Raw genomic sequence first — 25,261 nt, forward strand, 5'->3', positions numbered from 1 at the left:
CTGGTGGTAGTGGTGGTGGTAGTGGTGGTGGTGGTGGCGGCGGCGGCGGCGGCAGCGGCGACGGCGGCAATAGTCGTGGGGGGTACCGCGTACCTGCACGAACATCCACCACTGCCACTGACGCTAACTCCCACCCGTGGCATCCACAACGAGCGCAACCAACCCCATCCCCTCGTGCAAGTGATGGCGGTGAAGGTGGTGACGGTGGCGGTGGCGGAGGTCGTAGTGAGCAGGATACGGCAAACAGGCGGATCGACAGCGAGCGAATGGTACCCCCGTTCCGCAGGACACGCGCGGTAATTAATTCGCCAATCGACACCAGATTCCGCCGGATGAGAATCGGGTTAATATGGTGAAACGGCGAAACCGGCTCTCTCCCTTCCGCAGCTGACGTATAATTCTCGTCCTTACGCGATTATCGTTCTTACGATACAGGGAAACTCGCGATAACGGCGAACGCTATTCGGGGATAACGGATTTCCGTTAACAACATCGATTTAGCTGAAGGCTGCGATCGGCTTGCGGATGATTAAGTTTAAACGGCTTTCTTATCTCAGAGCTAATAAAGGCAAATTGTGGTCACGGATTCTTTGCGGCGTTACACGATACTGAGGGATACCAAGATTTTTTTAATAACCGATAAATTTTTCTTTTATCTTCTTACTAATAAAGGCGGGTACTTTGAATGAGAAGTTTGTCGGCGCAACTTTCTTTTGACGTAAATTTAAACGGAGTTTTTATTATGTACACCGATATTGATAAACCCTCATTACGATGTTACCTAGAAACGTCAACGATTTCGTGTCTGATTAATGATATATGAAAATTGAGAATTAAGATGAAAATTTCAATCAATCTGAAACTTTTGCTTGCGGAAATTTAAGCTACAATTATAATCTGATTATAAGTTGTACATTAAGCAAATCGGAGAACGTTACTTTTTCAACTTTTCATAATAATTGTAATAAGTTCTCGGATAAAGTAGGAATCAGCAACTGTGATTAATTCAAACGACGGTTTTATGCTGACAGAAAGTTAAATACAGGTATAATTAAGTATAGTGAAACAGTAGATATATTAGTGAAGTAAAGAAACGTATTGTTATACCGCAATATAATAGCATCATTAATTTAATAGATTTTTGTGCAATCTGTCACGTTTTAAAACGTGAAAATTCTATAAACAGTAATAATTAAAAACAGAAATATATATTAAAGAAACAGCGAAATAAAAAAGCTTGATAAATAAAAAAGTTAGCAGAAACTTAAGAAGACACATAGAACTAATAAATAATATTAAAGCATTAAAAGATTTTTATTATTTTTATTGTATTATATTTTACCGGTTTTATTGTATTATGTTCAAATTTTTTATCAATAGTCCATTATTTATTTTAAATTATTATTTTTATTAAATTTTTATTAACTAAGGCGTAAATAAATAGTAAAATCTTATTTAATGTTATTAATTAATTGATATTAATACTTAGTGTTGCTAATTATATATTCAAAATTTTAGGATTGTAATAAACTTATGTTCAAATTTTTTCGAAAATATTATATATATTATATATTCCCCTATTTATTTCGATATTTTAATGGCGACTGAATAGTTAATGTTGTAGTACCAAGTCGTTTCTTAATCCCACGAGAAATACAAAGTCTCTGCCAATAAGTTCTCTTCCAATTTTTTGAAAATCAGGTTACACATCCCTTCTTATTAAATTATTCCTTTTTTCTTTTAAATTGAAATGGAAATAATTAGTTCGCGATGCTAAGTGATATCCGAGGAATATTAATACGCCAATTAAAGTGAAATTAAATTTAAACGATGAAATATGACCTACGCAGATAGAATTTTAAGCGCGCCGATAATATATAAGATATGCTGTTTTGCACCAGCTTCCATCTGCTCCTTGAAGCTAAAGATGAATTTTCCTAACCGAATTCTCGATATCCAACTATATAATTTAAAGCAGAAAATCCATGTTAATATTTCATCATTGTGACATTAGTGACATATTAGTTTTGTCATTTACATTTCGAACAATATTATTTTGGGGTCGCCCTCGATCCTAAGTTATAGTAACTTATAGTAACGATGGTTAATTAGACAGATGATTAAAATGTGCATCCTTTTTGCACGATATGGCTAATAATGTTTGTGATTCATGAATGTATGGTTTTGGAGATATATATTTTTTTTCTCTCAGACTGCGCCACACGAATTCTAGAACTTATTGGGATAGTACTCTCAGAAAGTATCCGGACGTACATTCCCACGAGTATAAGATAAAGGTACTATCGTTCCGCGAGCGATCTTGCAATAAGTTTCCCTTCTAGCTCAAGAGCTAGGTAGGGTAATTGAAATTGTGTCGAGTAAATGTTACGATTTTTTTATATGTTAATTGTGTGAAAATTTTATTGAATGAAAGCTTTTTCAGATTGTTTAAAATAATTAATAGTTATAGTCGTAAAATGATTTGCGATCATTGCGACATCGAAGTGTCGTCACATTGATTTTTTTTTTTTTTTTAAATAGTACATATATACTAATGGTAAAGAAAGTAACACATAGGAAAGGAAGTAATTTGCAATCATTACAAATTCCTGCAATCAAATGCAGCTGTTGCATTGCAAGCAATTAGTACACAATCATTTTCATGGTACGTCACATTCATTTATGTACAATTTTCTCTCTAAATATCTCCCAAATCGTATCCGAGCTGTTTCGAAATGTCAGCTTATTTTTGCTTCAATTTGCAAAAAAGTAAATCTACAATGTTTATGAAGTATAAAATACACAGTTGGAAATTCGTGCTAAATTTAATTTACGTGTCTTAAATGCATCCAAATTTTTATACTAATTTAAATTTTAACATAAGATGGATATGTTAATAACAAATATATTTTATAAAAAATTAATATGAAAAATATACTGACACAATTTTTAAGCAAAAATTGTGGAAGCATATTTCTTCAATCAAATTAACATTTAGAATATGTTAAATCAACAGACATATAAATTTACAACTTTTATTCATTTATCCTAGAATTCACAATTTCATGTTTGATAATGCGAACTTGATCGAGAAATAATAAACAAATTGAAAGAAATATCCACTTCAACTATATCTTAAAAATATACACAATAAGCTAAAATTACTAAAAACATACTTCTTTTTATTCGCCGACCTGTCCTTAATTAATAGCTCTTTTTTATGACAACTCGATATCTATCTTTGACTAATCTATTATTAACTCATTTTCGCCCCGAAACGAAGAATCGACTGTAGATGTTTTTTTATTTATTAGTTTTGAAGTTTGACAATATTTATACACGTTTATACAATATTTATATATGTTTACCTTTGATCAGTAATTTATTAGTATCTAGATCTATATGAGGTTTGTATTTGCTAAATGTATTTCTAATTTTCGTGCTGGCCTTTTATCATTAATCCCTATTCATATACGATCGATTGCAAATATTATATTTCTTCATCATTTCTGTATGCGTCATGTTTCACATAATACTTCATTTAAATTGAAAGAAGTTTTTACTGCGCGCGCTGAAAAGATTCCGTGCAGTCGAAATATTCAATACCCTAATTATATTGTTTGACAAAAAAAATAAAAACGAGACTACTGATTTCTCATAATTTTTTGGACAAAAAATGTAAAAATAACCCTTTTATAATTTTAATTACAAATTTATCTAAATTGTGATATGATAGTATAATTTTGAAGACAAATTCGTATTTAGCAGCCAAAGAAGTAAAAAAATAACTAATTTTATTCTGGAGTTATGAAAATGTCACTTTTCATCAAACATTTTTATGATGTATTATGTTGTATCAGATTAATAAATTAATTTTCTTTTAACACCTTATTTGTTCGTTGTTGGCCTCATTTTTTACATATTGTTCATAATTTACATTTTGAAACTACATTATTTTTGTTAGTTACTCACTTATTCATAACTTATATTATTTTAATATCAAATGTTAAATAAAGTTAAATCAGTTGAATAAAATATTCAAAGAATGTAATTCACGTTATGTTAAATTAACCATCAGATACCGTTAAAAATTCAACACAAAAATTTTAATTAACAAGGATCCATTTTTACATAAATACAAAATATTTTTACTGTATATAACCCCATGTGTAGCATTTCTATTTTTAAGATTAGAATTGTTGCGGAACGCAAATATATTTTTTCTTGCGCTTTTGTCAGGAAGGGGCGGACAAGTCATTAGTATGCGAGATTCGAGAAAATCTCTGTAGCTTTGTCATGATACTAGAAGATTGTATGTAACAGCTGTGCGCCCCTGAATATGCATCTTGATGCATGGTTTGAACAAAACCTTGTCCCAAGGCATGATGCTTCGTAATATTTCTTATGAGATATAAGCTACTGATGTAAGATATGACACGGCAATACATCGTTTTCGCGACATATGTGTGACCAGCATTGTTTACAGTTTTCCATTCGTGCAAGAATGTAATTGCAACAATGAATTGTGAAATACACCTGATCCTTGATTTATAATATTCAGAGGAATTTAGATCGAGGACAAAATACTATTCCATGTTTATAAGACGATTTTCGTGGATTAATTAAACGCGATATAAATGTATAAATTCTATTTCATTCTTCTAATTTATTATAATAGAATATATATTGATTTATATCATATCTACACGTAACTTAAATGTATCACACGATAATCACAAGTAGAACTTTTTATAAACATGAAAGTATCGAAGTTCTATGTTGAAACGAAAAGTTTATTTGTATTATATTTAAAAAAAGACGAGAGAACGTATAATATATTGCGAAAAAAAAATATTTCACAGCCTATTGATTATCAAGGAAAAAAAACCTTCGAAATATTCTTTATGTCAAACAAGACATTTACTGGAAAATTGCAGATATATAAAAGAGCTTTGACAAATCGCATACTATTTTCTCAATAAATATATTACGAGACGATTGAAGCATTTTTATAACAACAATTAAAAAGCTTGTCGTTAAAGAGATGGAAAGACGGATATGCCGGATATTGCTTTTCACATCATTCTTACGTGTCCAACCGTCCTTACAGCATGTGATTACAACTTCTCTTTCAACCACCTCTCGCGCCATAATAGTCTTCGGAGACAGTGGAAAGGGACGACGAAACTCCACAATGTGGAACGTCATCAGCGGGACTTATGAAGGATAAGTTGTTGAAACCTCCGGAAACTGAGTCCTACTTAGGATTTATAGCACCGCAAACTTCTCATCTCTCAGCAAGTGGTGATGGCTGCTCATTTATTTATGTCTTCATAAAGGATTTTGTATTCTTTCCAGTGGTAGCGTGGTGCCTATATGTAACGCACAGAATTATTTACGTTATACCCTTTTTTATTGATGATTGCATGAAAGCGTACACGCGTATGCTTGATTAATATTGTTATTAATCGATGCGTATTTCGATGAGTAATATAATTTTTTGATGAGTAATATAAATATTTCTTGTAAAAAAAACTGAATATTTATCTCGCTGCAAAGATGTATCTGGACGTCGTTTGTTGCTGCAGTTTTTAAAATTTGAATATTAAACTTGATAAAGAAGTTTCCAGTTTCTATTGATGTAAAGATTGGAATTAAAGCATTGTAATCAGAATTATGTTAAAATAAAATCGGAACTTTATTTAAATAAGATTTTAACATGCGCGAAACGCTTAATTATTGTGTTTAATAAAAGGATATAAAAGGAATATAGTGCAATGAGAATTTTAAAGAAATATTCGCTTTGATCTAGTCGAGAAATTTCTAGGTAAATTTTGCACGTGCAATTTTTCAACTCGCTGCATAGCTCTTAAGAAGATTGTGATTTGCTTCGTTTCACAATTGTAATAACGGAAAGAGATAGAAATACAGAAATGACCCTGGAAAAAATTTCTGGTTGAAGATGAACAAACCAGATTTTGATCATACACGGAAAGAATGATTTTTGTTAAAGTATCTAAACATTTAATTAGATCTGAAAATAAAATTTGTTAGATTATCAGAATAATTACCTATACTGGTTGATAGAATGTTAAACCTTTTTGTAGTATTGCTCATCATGTTTGAATTCTACATAATAATTTTGATAGTCCAATAAATTATTATCAGATTTGTATCTAAATTAAATTGTTACATGTTTTAGTATCATTTTTTCCGTATATCAATTAAAATTCTAATTCAGATAATCAGATTATGATAATCCAGTTGAGATAATCAGATAACTAGAATTCTGATTGATATGATTAGGATCTCCTTCATTCGTTTTTCAATCAGAAATTTTTCCCTTAAATTTTTCTCTTAAATGATTTGCATCAAATAAGGCGATGTAATGATGTTAAAGTTGATATCAAGGTAAAGCACACGCTACTGCGAAAAGCAAATCTCGTCACAAACAGGATTTCTCTATTGTAAGCACTTCCGAAGAACGCACGCGGGGAATAGGACTCCTTTTACCTCATTATACTTGGTACCTAACTTAAATCAAATAGTAATCCCCTATTGTGAAACTTAACGTAATATCTCTGCTGGTGACCGAATTGCCTTTTATACCACTTGTTATACTCTGCTGCTGCAACAAGTAGCGACGGTAGAAGACAAGTGGATTTAATAAAAATCGATGAGAATTTGTTTGTGGCGATTTAATTTATAAAAATCAGGGATTTTTTTTAACAATTATCAGAAATAAAGAAACGCGAGTTTATAAATTAATTAAGTTAGGAAAAAACCAATTGAAAAATTTATATTAAATTTAACACATCTCACGTATTCTAAACAGTCCATCCAAATTTTTGTATTAATATTACATGAGATAAATTTGAATGTTAGAAAGTGCTAGAAACATTACGTAAAAATTGACACAAGAATGTAACACTTCGATATAATTTGGAAGTAAATTGTGGAAACATATTTGTTCAATGAAGTCAACGTTTCTAAAATCTTAAATTAACACGTACATTTATTTTTTATTTTAGAATTTATACTTTTAAAATATATGATCTTTGTTTTATTTGTTTACTTATAAATTTGTTATTTTAATACTAATAAATGTTAAATATTAATTTAACATAAAATATTAAAAAATAATAATTAGGTTAAATTAACATTCAGATAAACATTTAATATAAATTTTAGTAAAGACCGGTTTAACACAAATACAAAATGTTTTTTTACTGTGAATAAACAAATCGGAATAGTCGAACTCTCAAAATAAGCTATGGAATTTAATTAAGAATTCAGTTAAATCGAAACTTGCATATAAAATAATATAAATGAATAATGAAATTAACGATCGTTTTGAAGCTTGTCTTTGCGAATTTCAAGAGATGCAAATATTTGTTGACTTCTGTTACCGTGACTCGATAAGAAAGGTAAATGCTATTGAATAACGTGAAACGAGTTTGTTGCATTATCATTTGTTGTATTGTTAATTGACAATATCAAGGAAAGATAGAAAACAGGTACATTTTTCTATGCACGATTTGCGATTGGCACGAAAAAGAAAATATAACATTCTTTACTTTGTCTCTTCTTATTTCTCAATGTATTTGTATTTCTCATGACAAACGTGTAGCGCGTGACATCCAGTGAATGGAATTCACTTTAACTTGGATGTTAGTTTGTCGGTAACATTGTTTGTGACACAAAAAAATTTGTTAATTTAATGAAGAAATAACTTAATATTAATTACTATACGTAATTATAAAACGCTTGAAATATTTTCCCAGAATAACAAGATTATCCAACATATAAAAATATTAAAAATTTTTTTATTGAAAAATATAAGCTTTCTTAGCATCTGAAAAGTATTCCAAAATAAAAATTTGAGCAATTTTTTCAAAAATAATATAATTATGTAGAATTTTGGGGACTCCCTGAAATTTATATAAAAATTCTGGAAAATTGAAGAATTCTAAGAAAAATGTTCACCAGGATAATAACATTTTATAAATAATTTTTGATTAACTTTAATGAAATTAAGTTTCTATAAAAAGACATTTGTATTTTATTTTTTACAATTTTAATCTTTCAAGTGTATATACATAAAAAAGTGTTGCGCAGATATACTTACACATCAGTAACTGTGTACAACATTTGAAACTCGTTCATCGTACAATAATTACACAAAAAGTGGAATTAATATTCGTTTATGATAAACATATTCTTATAAAAAAGAAAAAATATACAACACCTCTCTCTCTCTCTCTCTCTCTCTCTCTCTCTCTCTCTCATTCTCTCTCATTCTCTCTTATTCTCTCTCATTCTCTCATTTTCTTTCCTTCACCAGCTATTAGGACTTTAGCGTTTCGACCTTTGCCGACTTAATTTCGGCGCTGCAAAAGTGCGACAAGATGAAAATACCGCAAATACAAGATGTCGGTATTTTCAGACCGGTTCGACTTGACATTCCGTTTTTGATTTTTGCCGTTTGAGCTTGCTCTGTATCTCCTGCAATGTCTTGCCCTTCGTCTCCGGCACTACGAAGTACGAAAAAACCGCGGACGCGGCAGTGAAGCATGAGAAGGTCCAGAAGGTCATGGCCTGGCCTATCCTGCACTTCATGGTCGGGAACAGCTTGGTGACGGCGAATACTAAGCTCCAGTGCACTACTATAGACATGCTACTGGCAACACCCTTGGTTTCCGGCGGAAATATCTCGCTTATTATCGTGAATGGCACGGACCCGTAACCGATTGAAAAGACAATGTTGAAGAGAGCGAGGCTGGTCAGTGGCAGCCAGCCAAAGGTGCTCATGTCATTTCCTCCATCCTTGAGCTTGAAGTAGTAACCCAAGACGCTTAGACAAATGGTCATCATTGTGCCGGATATTATCAGCAGCGGCTTTCGACCAAATCTGAAGAAAGAAGAAGCGAAATCGATTTACAACCAGATTGCTACTACATTTAATTTTAAGATATTTGGAAAAATTCATGAGATGTTTTCATTCATTTCTTAAATTTGAAGTTTAGAATTGAATAAGATAACTCGATACCTACTTCGTAATGTAAGCAGAAGAAGAAGAAAATAAGATGAAAGATATATGTATAAGCTCATTGGCTAAAATCGTTATTTCCACCTAAATTTTTTGGGAGAACAAAAAACTTATATAATTTTTTTCGTTTAAGTTATCAATAAGATGAAAAATCTTTTCTTTTTTAATTAAAAAGTTTATTGTTTCAATTAATAAAATAGTATATAATATGTATATGACATGAGAAATACAATTTCTATATATTTATTAAAATAGAAATCCAAGGATTTTAACATCTTTTTTTATATTTTTAATTATAGTTACTTTTGCATATCATTATGTAATTTGAAGATTGCTACATTAATTCCAAGAATTTAAAGAGATTCACAAAAGTTCTAAACCGATTTTCGAATATCATATCTTACCTGTCGATTACGATAGCGACAAATATCGTCATTACGACTTCAGTGAACCCAATAATGATGGTCGCTAAGAAAGGGTCGATCGTACTGTTCGCCGCCTGGAAGATATTGACCGTATAGAATAGAATCGCGTCTATGCCGCACAGTTGCTGGAAGAACATGAGTCCCACGCAGGTGACAGCAGCCCTACGTCCGGCTTTGGTCCCAACGAGATCTTTGAGGCCGCCCGACAAGTTCTCCATCCTGTTAACGTCATCTTGAAGAACAGCTATCTCTTCCGTGACATCGTAATGCGGTCCCCGCAAGATCGTTAGCACCTTGATGGCCTGGATCTTACGATTCTTGTGTACCAGCCACATTGGCGATTCCGGCATAAAGGGCACGCCCAAGACGAAGGGCACCAGAATGGCACAACAGGCAAGATTAAAGATTACATAGGAGCAGTATGCGCCCACCACGTATGCAAACATGATTCCCAAGGAAAAGAACAAGGGAAATAAAGCACCTAAGGCACCACGAATCGATGGCTGGGCGATTTCGCCGACGTAGACTGGTACGAGGACACAGGCCGCCCCGGCACCGATCCCACCGATGAACCGGGCGACATATATACTGTTGATGTTCCTAATCGCGAACAGGGTGAGCCAGCATATAGCAAACGGCACAGCTGTTAAAAAGATGGCCCACTTCCGACCGATTCGATCAGCGATTTTACCAGTCGGCACGGCACCCACGATGGCACCCAGCGCCAACAAGGACGTTATCCACGAGATCTGATCCTCGGACAGTTCCGGAAGGAAGGATTCCGCTGATATGAGATATGGCAGGATCGGCGACGTCCAACCAAGCGTTATACCGGCCTGCATGCCACCTAGCGCGGCTACACATTAACAGCATGCTTTCATTGTTGGAAGAAAGATTTTTTTTTTTTTAATTTAAGAGAATTATTGCTTTCAATACGCGAGATTTTTGTCAATTAAAAGAAAGAGGACGTCGAAAATTGTTGATTTAAATTATTCAAGATCAAAATAATACTAAAAAACGTCTTTAAAAAACATCTCATTTCGATTACTCATATTTAAATTAACAAATCTAAAGGATGTCATAAAGATATTTAGAGATCCGTATTTTAAACGTCTCTTCAAAATGCGTTTGTATATTTCTCGAATAAAGTGGGGCATTACATAATGATAGTGGAAGAATAATGCACAGAAGTTTCATCACGACAAATCTCTTGTTTATTCATTTATCAAATTCCGTAGGAATAAGATAACCACGTGAGGATCACACACAAGTTTCTCGTGATAAATATTGTAGCTACGGATAAGTTGCTGATTCAATTGTAGGCAAGTCTAAAAGTCGACCACTTTAATTGTTATAGATAGATAATATCGATATCACCGCGAGACAACCTGTCGACTACATTACGCATACATATGTTATGCAATATGAGAGGAGTTTGATTTCAGTCACTGATTGATCTTATTATTAGTTAAATAATTGAGTTTCTTCGGACATTTATATATAAGGGCAGGCTAGTATTTATATTCTCCGCACTTTTAATTTAACAACATTTTATAGAAAGTGTAACAATAAAATTCCATTTTAATTTACTTTAGTTGTTATCGCGTTCTTTTTTTACTTATCGCGAATACAGTGATATGATATATATGTATACCTATAACCAGGCTTGGGTAAGTTAATGTTCTTTTTAAACTAAATTAAGTTAAAGTTAATTACTTATAAAATTAATTGAATTAAATTAAAAGTTGAAGGAACAAAAAATTAACTTAATAAAAGTTAAAATTAAGTTAAAAAGTAATACATTTAAAATTAATTAAGTTGAAAGTTATTAACTTTTTAACTTTTTTTTAATTTTTAACGTTTTTTCTAGTTACTAGCCTGTATATATAGTATGTACACATAATGTATAAATTTTGAACTGATGAAGACTTCATGAAGTTAAAACGAATTAAATTGAATAGAAATATGAAACAAAATATGTTATAATTATTTTCTAACATTTTTTTTTTGCTTAGTTATACGGTGGTTTAAATATTGTATTTTATCGCTATGCAATGTAACAAGCCTTATTTTTATTTTATTTATTATAACTTTACAACTAAATAACTTTACAATTTGACTACTTAAAATTCGTTGTCAGTTTATCAGATGTTTGATAAGAAAATACATATTATCTTATACACATTATTGACTCCTATTATAGCATATTGAATCTCTCTTTAATCACACACTATAATATGCAAAACATTATAATATCCAAATATTAGACATAAAATCATATTTTATATAATAAAAGCTAACGCAAAATGAATTACAATTAGTTTTGAAATTGAACAGATGTTACAATTTTAATCAAATATAACGTGAATCATAAATTAGCGTTATTTTTAATTACATTGAATTCCGTATATATTTTATGATGAAAATTTTATAAATTATACGATATATAATTATCGTTGGTATGATAAAGCAATATCTCTCTTTCGTCTAATTTTTATTCTAAGTAGGACATTGATTAATATTTCTCGTCTCTTAAATGTAATTTTTACTCTATAAATAAAGATTTCGAGTTTCAATAATTGATTTTGACATACCATAACATGATGTCTCTTTTAATAAAGCACTAATTTGACTGATTAGAAATGAATAGAAATGAATATAATTTTATTGCGAGTATAATAGAGTATAATTTATATTACTTATAAAAAGACAGAATTACTTTTCCTTTCTTCAATAGAGACAGTTTTATCATCATTAGCTCACAATAGAGGTTATGTCCATAATTCAAAGTATTTAACTCGAGCTTTATTTATCGCAGGTTGCAGTCCATCTCTTTTAATTTAAGGAATATGAAGGGGATGTCAATTAAGACGCGTTATAAACGTAATATTGAATAATAATTAATAATATAATAATAATAATGCCAAGAATACTTTATGTTAACAGATATGGCAAAGAAACACGTGTCAATATGTATCTTTACAGAAATTTAATTTAATACTGACTAACTAATATTGAAAAATAGTGATTAATTATTTTGAGTATTAAAAATACTTTTGTTCAGTGTTTAATAAATAATTCATCAGTCACTATTAAATTTCTGTAAGGATATTGAAAGTATGTATCGATATTGAGTTAAAGATCTACTATGTAAATTTTCTCATATGTAAAACAACATTCGCCTTTTCTTACTCACCGCACAAAGTGACTAAAAACTGAAAGCGCTTTTCTCCCTTGCTGAAAGAGTCCGAATTATTTGATTCTTGTGACACGTGAGGCTCTTCTTTATCCGATAAAGTAACCAGAAGAGATTTCGAAATTGCATCATTGATCCGTGCCGTCGTACTGGTGTCCATCGTCAGGAGGAAATGGAATTAATTGATGAAGACAAAGACTAAAAGGAATGATCCTCGTCGCGAAGAAATTAGTTTATCACGAATATAATAATAAACTGTCACGAAATAGGTAAAGATAAAAATCACGTTCGATATCACGCTTCACCCGTTCTTTGGCCCACTCGTTACATCGATGCGCGTATATATATATCGCTTCATCAATTTATATCTCGAACAAACGCTTATCACTTCATCGTTCCCAGAAAAGCGCTCGATACCACCCGCGTATCATTCGCGATTGTTAGGGATGCCGCCAACGACATATATATAGACCACATTCTGTTCCGTAGCTTGAAGCCGGAAATTGACAGTTTATGTAGCGTTTAGGACCCATGATGTCTCTTTTTATTGTGATGGGAGCAGTGCGATGGAGTGAAATAGCATGGGTCCTAAAACACCAGATAAACTGTCAATTTCCGGCTTCAACCCCCACCACTAAAAAACATGGGAATGCTTGGTCTATATATCGTTGGATACCGCAGATATTTTATGTGCCGCGTGCGAAAAATGATATGACTTAAAATCGACATGGCTTAAAAATAAGAATCTGTCAATCTTAAATGAATCTGTAATGCTGAGCTTTTGTTTTTCTCTGCAATCTGCGTTTATATATACATATATATGCGTTTATATTAGGTTAAGTAAAAAGTCATCGCGTTTTTTTAAAAGACATCTATCAGTAAAAACCGCAATTACTTTCTTACCAACAATATAAATATATCTTAATAGAGTAAAGTTTCAGCTTTAAAAATCTCTTTTTTAAATTATACGATACGACAATTTTTAATGGAGTTATGAGCAATTAAAGTCAAAATAATTCTTTTATTTAATCCGCGATAACTCAGTAATCAAAAGTCGTAGGAATATTTAAAAAAAACGATTTTGTAGGGAAAGTATCAAGCTTTCACGATAGGTAATCGAAAATTTTCTCAAATTCGTTTTGGACACGTTACAAATCCACAAAGTGAGAAGAAAATTTTTCGTCTTTTTCAGCTCGTAGTTTTTGGTATGTAAAAATTATCAAACTCATATAAACTTAAAAAATGTGATAAGCTTTTAAAAGTAGAGATTTCAAGCTTTAAAACCCCCTTTTTTTAAATTTGAATTTCATTCATTATTGACGAAGATATTGTATATACAATTTTGAGCTAAAAAATACGCGATGACTTTTTACTCAACCTAATATATACACACACACGCGCGCGCGCGCGTCACTTAAACGTAGATGTTCTAGCAAACATATTTATCTTAAGTAGCAGTTATCTTCTATATGAATTTTATGGTTTCATTATTCAGTTTAAATTGGAGTAATAATGAAAAATCGAAGTAATAATTTTTACAGATTTGAAGCTAGCATTAAAAATTTAATTTAATTTGTGGGGGAGGGGGGGTAGAATATCATTTTTTTATTTGATTGTGTTACAAGTCCGAAAATAATCGAAGCTCAATGAATACACTTACAATTAATATTATATATTGATTATTAAATAATGTAATTTTTATATCTAATATCTCACTTTAAAATTACAAGAAAATAACAAATCGTTACTTTCTGAATAACGGTAACGCGTTACTTTTTAAAATTAATATAACTAGTAACGGTAACGAATTTTATTTAAATACTTTTTACAAAAACGGTAAGGATAACGCGAATTTTTATGAAGATTATTGCAATTAATTAAGTATGAAAACTTTTAGTTGATATATAGGTTTTTAGATAAAATCATTTTTCTCGAAAGTAAAGCATTGCATAAGAAAGATTTTGGATTCTTTCCTATTTTTCATAAAAATTCTTTTTTTCAATTATATTACCATTTTTGGAAACACGTATATTAGTAAAAAAAAACCTTACGTCAGCGATATTTAAGTTAAAAATATTTTTCTCTTTAACATGTTTTATGATCTTGAGAAAATATTTGTGAATAGAAGTGAAATTAGAGACATTCCTTACTCGCGAGAGGTGAAAAGAGAAATATGTGAGTGAAGAACTAATCGCACTTGTGTTTAGAAAGTCACTATTTAAGAGTTTAAAGAATTTCTGTACTTTTTCTGCTAATTGTTAAGATATTAGCAGCTTGAAATTTATGAGAGAGAATATTTCGCGTTTTTCGATTGTATTAAATTTTTACCTCTGCTGTGGTACATTAAATTTAATATAATTTTTACATAATTGTATATGGCGTAGAATTGATTTTTAAGAAAACAATAGAAATGCAAAAAATATGCTATTTATTAAAAATTTAGAAATCTTAATTTCGTTATTTTTTTCTAAATGCAAGTAAATATATTCTGTAGCATATGATGACATATTATTTTTAAAAACAGTCATTTATTTTGCAGAATTTTTACCTTTATATTTGTTTATGTCTTTATAATTAGCGTGTACACACGAAATGTATTCATTATTTGTTATTTTGCAAATTTATCGTCAGACGAATACTTATTACTCATGCGAAGTATAATCAGATGAAAACTAAATATCAAGTTAAGACGCACACGTGTTAGGAATTATAACGTGACAGTCCGCTTTCGCAAGACAAAGCTTTGCTAAAGAGGAGATGTATACATAATCTTGAGAGTATTGAGCATGTTTTAAAGATACGTATTCTGCTTTGTCTTTAAATCAAAATTACAGCAATATTTGTTGTTTTAATACTAATTTTAATATTTTAAAATTTAAATTTTATATATACGTATTCACATTTATATTTGAAAATATTTTCCAAGTTCAAGCCTTACCGAGTTAGTAGTAAAAAAACATAAGTATTATTTATATATAAGAAAACAATCTACTATATAGATAATAAATACTCGCGTTTGTTATTGCAATAATCGTCTATCTAATAAAATAAATAAAATTTATTTTATAAAGTAATTTTTAATTTCATTTATCAGTTTATAATGATATTAAGTTATATATATATATATATTCTTCTTTTATCAATATATATTCTTCTTTTATCAAGATAGCAAGTTGATAGTGCTTAATATATCTAAAAGAAAATTCGAGTGAGTAAATGTGTAGTAAAAAAAGATAAGTCTCTGCATAACTTGTAATAATAAATGTGTCAATATCTACTTCTGATGGGCGTTGTCGACGATGAGATATCGCATCATTATCTTATTTCATTATAGACGATCCATATTTGTCGCCATTGACGCACAGACTGGCGTATGTAAATGATGCAATACCATATTTACATCTCGCGCGTTAAAAGTAGAAATTGTTATTCAATTATCCTTTGTTCATCTAACCTGTATGTGACGTTCCAGTATTTCTGTGAAACGTAAGCTTGAAATTGATAGTTTAAGCAACATATTCAGTCAAACTGTGATATTAAAGAAGGAAAATCTCTTAACATTAACACACACAATTAAGGATTATGATTATAAATACGTAATTTACAATACTTTTGTTATTATAATAATTACACTTAAGATGACCTAAAAGAAAGGTTGAAACGTTTATTTTATATCACAGATTATACTAAGAAATTGTAATAATTTATTACATTTATTAGTATAATTTATTTATATTTACATTTATGATATATGCGACCGGTATTGGCTCTCATTGGCTCTCATTATTATTAGGAAATGGAAGTAACTAGTTACTGTAACTTAATTACTTAGAGAGAGAGTTATCTTATTATAATCACGGTAATAACATTGCGAATTTGTTATGATGATAATATAATACCAGAGTTGTGACAGGGAGTTATGACAGGTTAAAAAAATTCATTACTTTGTAACTCGTGCAATTTGTAACTCGTTACTTTTGTAACTTGTAACAGAGTTTAACTTTTATAGCGTCACTCATTACTTATTACTTTTTTTAAAAAATTACACGTAATGGTGACAATTTATTTTTTAAAGTGACTTTCCTAATCTTAGCGTAACTTCATCATTACAATCATAAAAAATTGTAAAAACATTATCAAATTGTGTGTTTATTATTATAAAAAGTAACTGTAAAAATAACGAAAAAGTAATTCTTCCATTCCTTGAATTTATTACTAAGTTATATTTACTTTGTGAGAGCCTAACGTAGTTTAATTGTTATTTAAAAAAAATTTTTTAACTTAGAGTTTAAAATTACAAAAGCAGGTTATAAGATTATAATTGCTCTTTAATTCGAAGAAGATCTGTATTGATAGCGTATCAGTTTAAAGCTTAGCTATTAACATTTTTGCGGGAATAATTCGAGTCTCAGTACTTAATCTCTCGACTTATTCTCATTGCTTACGTATTTACATTTATCTCGTGAATTTTATTTTGCATTAGATGCCTTTGTTTTTAATTTTGCGAAATGGCAATACATAGTTAAAAATAATAATAATTAAAAAATATAATAATTAATAAATATTTGTTTAAATATTATAATAACTAATTAAATATTTACTAAACATATTTATTTGTAAATATATAGCGTATTCCGCATGTCCATGGGATCTATCTAAAAATGAATTGCTAGGGGATTTTTTAAATGATCATGAAAACATGTTCAACATGTTGAATATGAACATATCGTATAATGTTGGAGGTCAAAAAAATAAATATTACGCTATGCATTTAAGATATTGTATTTTGTTACAATTTTGTTTAAACTTTAAGGAGTACAACATATTTCCCCCTTACAGCGATTTCCCCCTTTTTTCAATGTAAAAGTACAATTGCTTATTTATCTGTAAAACGTAATTGATACGTTTTATCACATCAATCCAGATATATTTTATGTGTATGTGTTGTAAAAATATGAAAGTTTTCTTTTGCATTTTTCGTGGATATATCGAGAGTTAAAATGTGAAGGCTGTGCAAACATATCTCACCTTATCTATCTTTACGTTAATCTTCCCTGTTACGTACGTATCCAGATATAACTGTCTAAAACTCTCTCTAAAACTATCGAAACACAAAATTTATTGAGCTTATCATTAATGTAAAAGAGCAAAGATTGAATGATGCAAGAAGAATGATTGCAGAAAATATTTTATTGCGTTTTATTGCAATGTGGTAGAGTTTACTATAATCTGAAATTCATGATCTTCAAAGTTAAACGCAACTATAATTTAAAATGAATTTATTAGTTGACTTTTCTACTTATTATTTATTTATTTTTCCAAAAATGAAAAGTAAGCTTTTTGCAATGAAAAAATGTAACAAACGAATCTCGTACAGAATATAGATCGTACTTAGATGTATTTAAAAGTATAATTATGTTGTAGAAATAAGCAAATAGGAATAATATTATTAAAGTTTTAGAAAAATATTTATTGAAACACAGTGGCTTGGAATATTAAATTTTCTGCTATAGCACATATAACTATCATTAAAAAATGATAAAAAAATTATAATATAAGTATAATAAATATGTACGAATTTTTGTACGAAAAATATGGACCATAAAATGTGGGTCACAAAGTAAGGAGCAGGATTAGGCATATCATATAATTCTGCAAACAATTTTGTGTGATTAATTAATAAATCTTAACATTATCAACGAATGTAGAGTAGGCTGTGTAAAAATGATTAAAATGATACAGTTTACAATAGACGCCATTTGTGTCCTCATTAGATTGCAATACAGAAGTTTACATTTTAAAGTAGCAGTAATCCAAGTTAGCGATGAAATGCTGGGTGATTCTTTGACTAGATTCAGACATATAGAAATTATGCTATTTTTCCTCTATTACTACTACTATTAACTGAGATAATACCAACGAATAAGAACGAAGCTTCGAAAAGCTACGCTTATTTAAAATGACAAACCATATCTTTCGAAATTGAACGGAAAGAGATAAAATTGAGTTGAGCTCGAAGTTGACGTAGGTTTTTCGGTAGTAACTTCCGGAGGAAGTACTTTGTTTTTATTCCTCACGCACGCAGAGTTCAATACGTACGTCCTTTAACAGTGCATCCGGTGTAACCGATATCAATGCGGTGGGAAGTGTGATGACCTCATTAATCAAGAATCAAGGTAAATGCGATCTTTTGTCTCGCGTAAAAGGTTGTCTTCGAAGATATCGCTGTAAAGAAAGAAAGAAATAAATACAGAGTATGAGAAGAAAACTTTTTATAAAAAAGTAAAAAAGAATTTTTTGAAAATTACGCATATACAAAATATCTGTAGGATATATTTATTATATAATATTTCTTTGCGATATTCTGCTATATATGGAACAATAGTCGAAGAACATAAATTCGATTTTTAGGTAAATAATATCTTGAATGCTTTAAAGGATAAAAATATGGACAGGCAACACAACTTGCCGTTTATCGTATTTCCTGATAATAAGAAACCACTGAAATAATATCTACTGGTGGAAATATCGCGTGGGAAGAGAGATGCACGTTAAAGCGAACGAAGAGACCGATTAACGTGCAACTTGATTTGTCAGTCGACGCAATAACGTATATACTTGAATCTAAATCAAGCATTTTATAGTTTTTCAGTTTCTCTGCATTCAGAGAAGATCATAGGAGCAATTATAATATAAAGAGGATAACTACAAGGTTTAAAAGTGGAATTGATGCGTATATAGTTGAACAAACTAATGTACATATATATAATTGAATAAACTATTTTATAATTATCCCACGCAATAACAATAAAATAATTTATTCAATTAAGTATTTATTAATTCTATATATACTTATATAAAGTTGTCATCTTTAGTTTTTTTTTTTTTTTTTTACTATCATTAAGTATCATAAGTCTTTTCCTCTAATTAATGAGTATACAAAAAACGTAAAGTTATGATAAAGGAAACTGTGACAAGGAGCCTCATTTTTATATATTCCCTTTTCTCTTTATCTAAATATAACTATAATTGATTAAAAATTATGCGTGTCTCTAATATAACATGAATATATCCCCTCTTGTCGGCCAAGGTTGCTTATTTGGAAGAAAAAAAAAAAAGAGAATACATAAAGAATGACTTTTAGTCGCACAGTTTCTTAGCTTCATTTAGTTTCACTGATTAGCTAGAGATCGAATGCTCCAAGTACGTATGTCATTGAGCTAGTGCGGTGTATTAACGGCGAGTATTCACGCAGTAAACTCTTCGCGTCGCGGAAGCGTGGCGGACGTGTAGGGCTTCGCGCGATCGATCAATTGAACGTTGCGGCCGGACCGTGGAAGAAATCACGGGGGATTCCTGACTCTCTGTGCCTATCTGGTCTGCGTGACGATAAACCATGAACCGCCCCCGTCGCACATGGCGCATCGCAATGAGTAACGTCATGGGCTTTCGTGTAAAGTCGTCGGTGGCAACGATTTAGTGCGGGTTTGTCGCGCATCGTTTGAGTGCATGAATACCCGCGGTATCCGCGCGCAGTTTTCACGTGAACTCTTCTATCAATCATTCTCGATCATGAAGTTAATCTATGTGTACACCGAGAGAAAAGTGTTTGGTATTTATAATGTATAATTGCATGGTATAATAATTATTAATTATAGTTTACTTCATTTTTATAGTTATTACTGCTTTTATTATCTCCGTACTGTTATATGCACTCTAAAAAATGAGTGTGGGTAATTTAATACTATAAATGTTAAATATAATTTTGCACCGACATGATAATAAACAACCAAGATGGGTTGTAAACCATGGTGTTAAATTCACATCATGTTGGTGTTTATAGCACGGTGAAAATTGTTAGGTGCAGTTTAAATAAGTTCTCGAAGTCAAGTTTAGACAGTGCTATCTACGGTCTATTTAAATATCCGCGCTTTAATTTGTTCATTATAGTAAGATTAACCAACTTGTATTTTGTAAGCTATATAACAGTGCCCAGTTAGACAATTAAATATATTTTTAGTTTAATGTTTCACACTATTTTTGTTGCGGTAAAACCGCGACTGAAGCAATCAAAATAATTAGTGAGACTTATAAAGACAATATTGTGCCGGAAATAATTTGCCAAGATTAATTTGAAAAACTTAAAAGTGGAGATTTCAATGCGAACAATAAATCATGAAGCATTCTTTTGCTGCGACGTCCGTATGCTGAAGAATGGCAAGAAATGATAGATTCAAAAGGCAAATACTTTGATTGAAATGCTTCCGTCGTTCTTTTATATATTATTAATAGATATATCGAAAAAAAACCTGCAAGAATTTATTTATACGCTACTATTAAGTGTATAAATAAATGTATAATATATAAAGAACCTTGCATGGTATTAAATCCACACCTATTTTTTACAGTACAAAAATAATTATATTTATTATTTATAAAAAAAAGTACGTATAGTCAACACCGGAAGTAACTATAAATTATGATTAAATTATGGTAATTGCAATTTTTTCTCATTTTTTTCCTCTCAGTGTAGAATCCTGCAGTGCTTAATCTTATGCAACCGACTGCGCGCATCGTTATTTTCATATAAGGATAATTGTCCTCGGTGGTGATTGCTTCGTTGGCGTCGCGTTCGAGTATAGTCCGCACGCGCGGTCCATCGAGTAGTCAGTATGAAGATCTTTCGCAAGATCTTCAGAAATAAAAAGAAGAAGCACATTGTGAACCAGAAGAAGCGGCGGACCACGTCGAAAGCGAGAAACGCGAGCAGGACGCACGACGCGCACTTGCTGAAAGATGATTTCCTCTTCGGCGCCGGTACGCGCCGTTCTAGACCACATCGACGTAAACACAAGGTATGTGCGAAGAAACGAGAGTCTGAAGTCTTGATGTCAGCGTTTGAGTCAGCGCATTCGTCACGCCGACGCGACGACGGTATCGGTTGTAAACGACGTTTATCCGGTCTTGAGAGTGCGAACTTTTGCAATGGGAGAGGGTGAGGGGAATAGAGAGAGAGAGAGAGAGAGAGAGAGAGAGAGAGAGACGCATTTCCTCGACGATGAGGGAAACGTATTTCTTCAGACTGGATATTTGCGGCGCTGGGAACTCAAAACGTCGCGTCGAACGTGTTGACGTTCCTCGAGAACAAGTGTTGAAACTCCGCGGTTGTCAGATTCTTCGTATAAATCTATTACATCTTTGCGGTGAACCGAAACGTGAAACGGTGTGGTTTGTGCGACAACATCCACGCATCTATGTCGTAATGTACATACCTATGTGCGTGCGTAGCGTTGCGTGAACCAGGGACTGTTTCTATCCGGCGTTCCTATTCTTTTTCCGTTACATCCGCTATTTGCATTGCCGTTATTATTTAGGGTAACATACTTTCGCCATTAATATACATTGACTTACGATATATTTGTTAATTCGCATTCTTACACGTTCCGTGCTTTGCCAATGTTATGTGATTCGCTCATCGTGTCGCCTGTGAGTCACTGATAACCTGCGATATGTCTGTTTATTTAAAATACTAAGGAATTTTATAATATTGAAGAAGAAAAATTATTATAGAAAAGAAGGACTATAATTGGCCAATATCGCATAACACACTGAGAGAAAAGCTTTTGGTATTTGTGACTATAATTGCTTAATAAAATATTTTGTAGTTGTTTTCAGAGATAACCATATATTCTTTTTGGTATATAGAATTACAAATATACAAGTATTATTACATTATACTACTATACGTAACATTATAAGATCGCATAATATAATTATGAAAACGGAACTCTTAACTATCATTATTTTACCATACAATTATAGTCACAATCGTCAAAAATTTTTCTCTCATTGTACATCATAATTATATATCCACGCGTAATATCAGAAATTATTTTACAATTACGTTTCTTTTCATAGAGTTAAAATATCAAACGGGCTGTACGTGGAAAGTCAACTAAGTATGGCTCAATGGTGATTCACGCAACACGATGTTAATACGCTGTTTAAAGTTCGATTTGTTCTCCAAGTACGCTCTATTTAGCAGCGCGTTTGCAGCTAAACGCGATAACCTGCCGGCTTCTTAACGCGAGAAAAACGTTTATCGTGAAAATGAGATGAGATGAAGATTGGACAGGCTGTATTTGGCGTTTAATATGCGGCGAAAATGCGAGTCGCGCTTTTTCTGCACTATGTGCGCGTGTCAGAGCGGACTTACGACTGTAATTTCACGGGAAATGACCGCATAATCCGACGTATGAACACTAGACTGCGTACTCGCATGTTTGATTGCACGGCAATTACCATTCGCCGGTTTGATTTGCCCTTCCTTTTTACAGAATGATCCAAAACTTTATAGTTCTGCGTAAAAAGAAAGAGCAGAAAATCCCAAAAAGAGTATGTATGTTTAATTATAGTGGACTGCTCTGTTCTTTTTCGGTATAGAATTCATTACGAAAGTTCGAATTTAAATCAACTTACTTTAACGCGTCTAATCAATCATTCTCGTACACGCATTGTTTTTATATCTCATAAATATCCTTTTAGATATGAAAAATTGATAGTATTTCAAAATAAAAAAAATAAAGAAGTATTAAAGACAATGGAGCGCTTTAACGAATATGTATTGAAAAGAAAAATGTTTGATATTTGTGATTATAATATTGCATGGAAATATAATTAAAGTTAGAAATACCATTTTTATAGTTATTATTGCTATTAGTAATGATATTAATAATAACAATAATTATATTTGTATATACAAAAAATATACATTAAGAAAAATGTTCGATTAAAAATAGACAAATTAGAAGATTCTGATTATATCAATCACAATACCGTTATTAACCTAACTAGAATTAATATATTTAACAAGAAAATTCTTCATTTCGTCTATTTTTAATCAGAATTAATCCAATTGAACATTTTTCAGTGCAATGACACCGAAAACGATTATAAATAATAATAATTTTTTTCGGTGGCAAATATATATATTATACTTTTTTATATATGCATACGTATATGGAACCATAAATATAATTAATATTACTAACATTATAATAGTAATAATCATAAAAAATGGAGCTCCTAATTTTCCATAATTATTTTATTATGCAATTATAATCACGAATATCAAATATTTTTGTCTCATTGGCAGTGCACTGTAGATAGCATATTTCTAATCTATAGTGTCGACAGATGTGAATTATACAATCTACCTTTCGCGACTTTCCAACGACGTCGCAGTAATAATTACCGTACTTTTACCGTACTGTTAACACTTTCAACGCCGCTTCTTTTCACTATTGAAAATTTGTATACCCGCCAAAAAGAAGTCTGTCACTGTGTTTATTAAATTGAAACTTTGAATTGAAGATCGGAAACCCTACCCCGAGAGAGAGAGAGAGAGACTTTTGTAATGCAGGAAAAATGTGTCCACTTGTATTTTATACCTTATACCCAAACGAAATATTATTTTGATTTTCACGCCTTACTTAAGAGCCTCAAATAATTCTGTTTCCTTTACTCTTATCTTTTACTCTCACTTTTTTCAAGTTCCGAAATAAATCAAAATAATATACAAAATATTGGGGATAAAATGTAGGGGAATTATTGATATGTCATCTTTTCTTCTTTACACACAATAACCGCAGCTGTTTTGGCTGGCGTTACTAATCGCATTAAGTGTATAGGTAAACGAATGAACAAGTGAAAATGTGTGGAGGTCAGCGGACATACAACGTGTCCTAGAAACTCGAGGAAAATTCCGCATTCTCCAGACAGAAACAGCTCAATAATAATGCAGTTTAGAGTTAAGAACAATTTTATTGCGATATTTTATTCTTGAGATCGTTCTAATTTCTTGAAAACAATACAAATAATAAAATAGATTTTATATTTCTTAAAATTATTTTATCCAAAAAATGATATGTAAATAATTAAAATATACTATCCTAAATAATAAGCCAAATTGAAAAATTTTATTGTTTGAACATACAAAGAATAGATATTAATACAATCGAAAAATTTTTAAGATCATGAATACGCGAAGCTCTTATTTATGTTAGAATAGAACGTACTCATTGTACAAAATTGCTAATTAATGTTTATTCCACAATAATTGTTTCAGTAAGCTTGGATATTCTTTTAAGCCCATTCTACAATTGCGTAAGTGTAGTTGTGATCAAGTGTGGTTGTTTTAAATATTGATCAATCATAGTCAAAGGACTATGTCCAGTTTGGGTCCCAGCTGAACAGCATTAAGACCTAGTTAGGATTGTAGAAAAAAGGATTAAAAAGTTTCACACATATACACAACTTTATAAAATGAGTCCCTTGAGTGCTACAGCTGTTTAAAGTTCGCGGTTATGACCATGTATTGTGTAGGATTGATTTTATTCGATTTTTCGAATTATCTAGTATCTGGAATATGTCCAATCTTGACGAAGATAACTAAAACCTTTTTTGGACCCCAAATGAATAGTTATAAGTGATATATATTAATTGATGAAGAAGGGAGAGAGTCACTCAAAATATGAAACAAAAGGCTTTAATTGCCTAAGTGAAATGTGGCCAATATATGGATCTTATCTC

At 31.1% G+C, this 25,261-nt stretch overlaps 2 protein-coding genes across 2 annotated transcripts in view; one reads left to right on the plus strand and one right to left on the minus strand.

Moving 5' to 3' along the window:
• Positions 1-8,304: 8,304 nt before the first annotated feature.
• On the minus strand, positions 8,305-12,981 carry LOC108755540 (facilitated trehalose transporter Tret1-like). The gene is made up of 3 exons (XM_018498604.1): positions 12,671-12,981; positions 9,454-10,330; positions 8,305-8,911 (listed from the first exon to the last, which is right to left on the minus strand). The coding sequence occupies exons 1-3, from the start codon at positions 12,828-12,830 to the stop codon at positions 8,443-8,445; spliced, it is 1,506 nt and encodes a 501-aa protein (XP_018354106.1). The 5' UTR covers positions 12,831-12,981; the 3' UTR covers positions 8,305-8,442.
• Positions 12,982-21,245: 8,264 nt separating this feature from the next.
• LOC108755539 overlaps positions 21,246-25,261 on the plus strand; it is a 13,918-nt gene continuing 9,902 nt past the window's right edge. The window contains exon 1 of the mRNA XM_018498602.1: positions 21,246-21,525. Within this exon, the coding sequence (XP_018354104.1) occupies positions 21,343-21,525 (183 nt within the window). The 5' untranslated portion in view covers positions 21,246-21,342. The remainder of the gene's footprint in view (positions 21,526-25,261) is intronic.

Source organism: Trachymyrmex septentrionalis, unplaced genomic scaffold (assembly GCF_001594115.1).
Source record: "Trachymyrmex septentrionalis isolate Tsep2-gDNA-1 unplaced genomic scaffold, Tsep1.0 scaffold88, whole genome shotgun sequence".
In the NCBI taxonomy this organism is placed as follows: Eukaryota; Metazoa; Arthropoda; class Insecta; order Hymenoptera; family Formicidae; genus Trachymyrmex; species Trachymyrmex septentrionalis.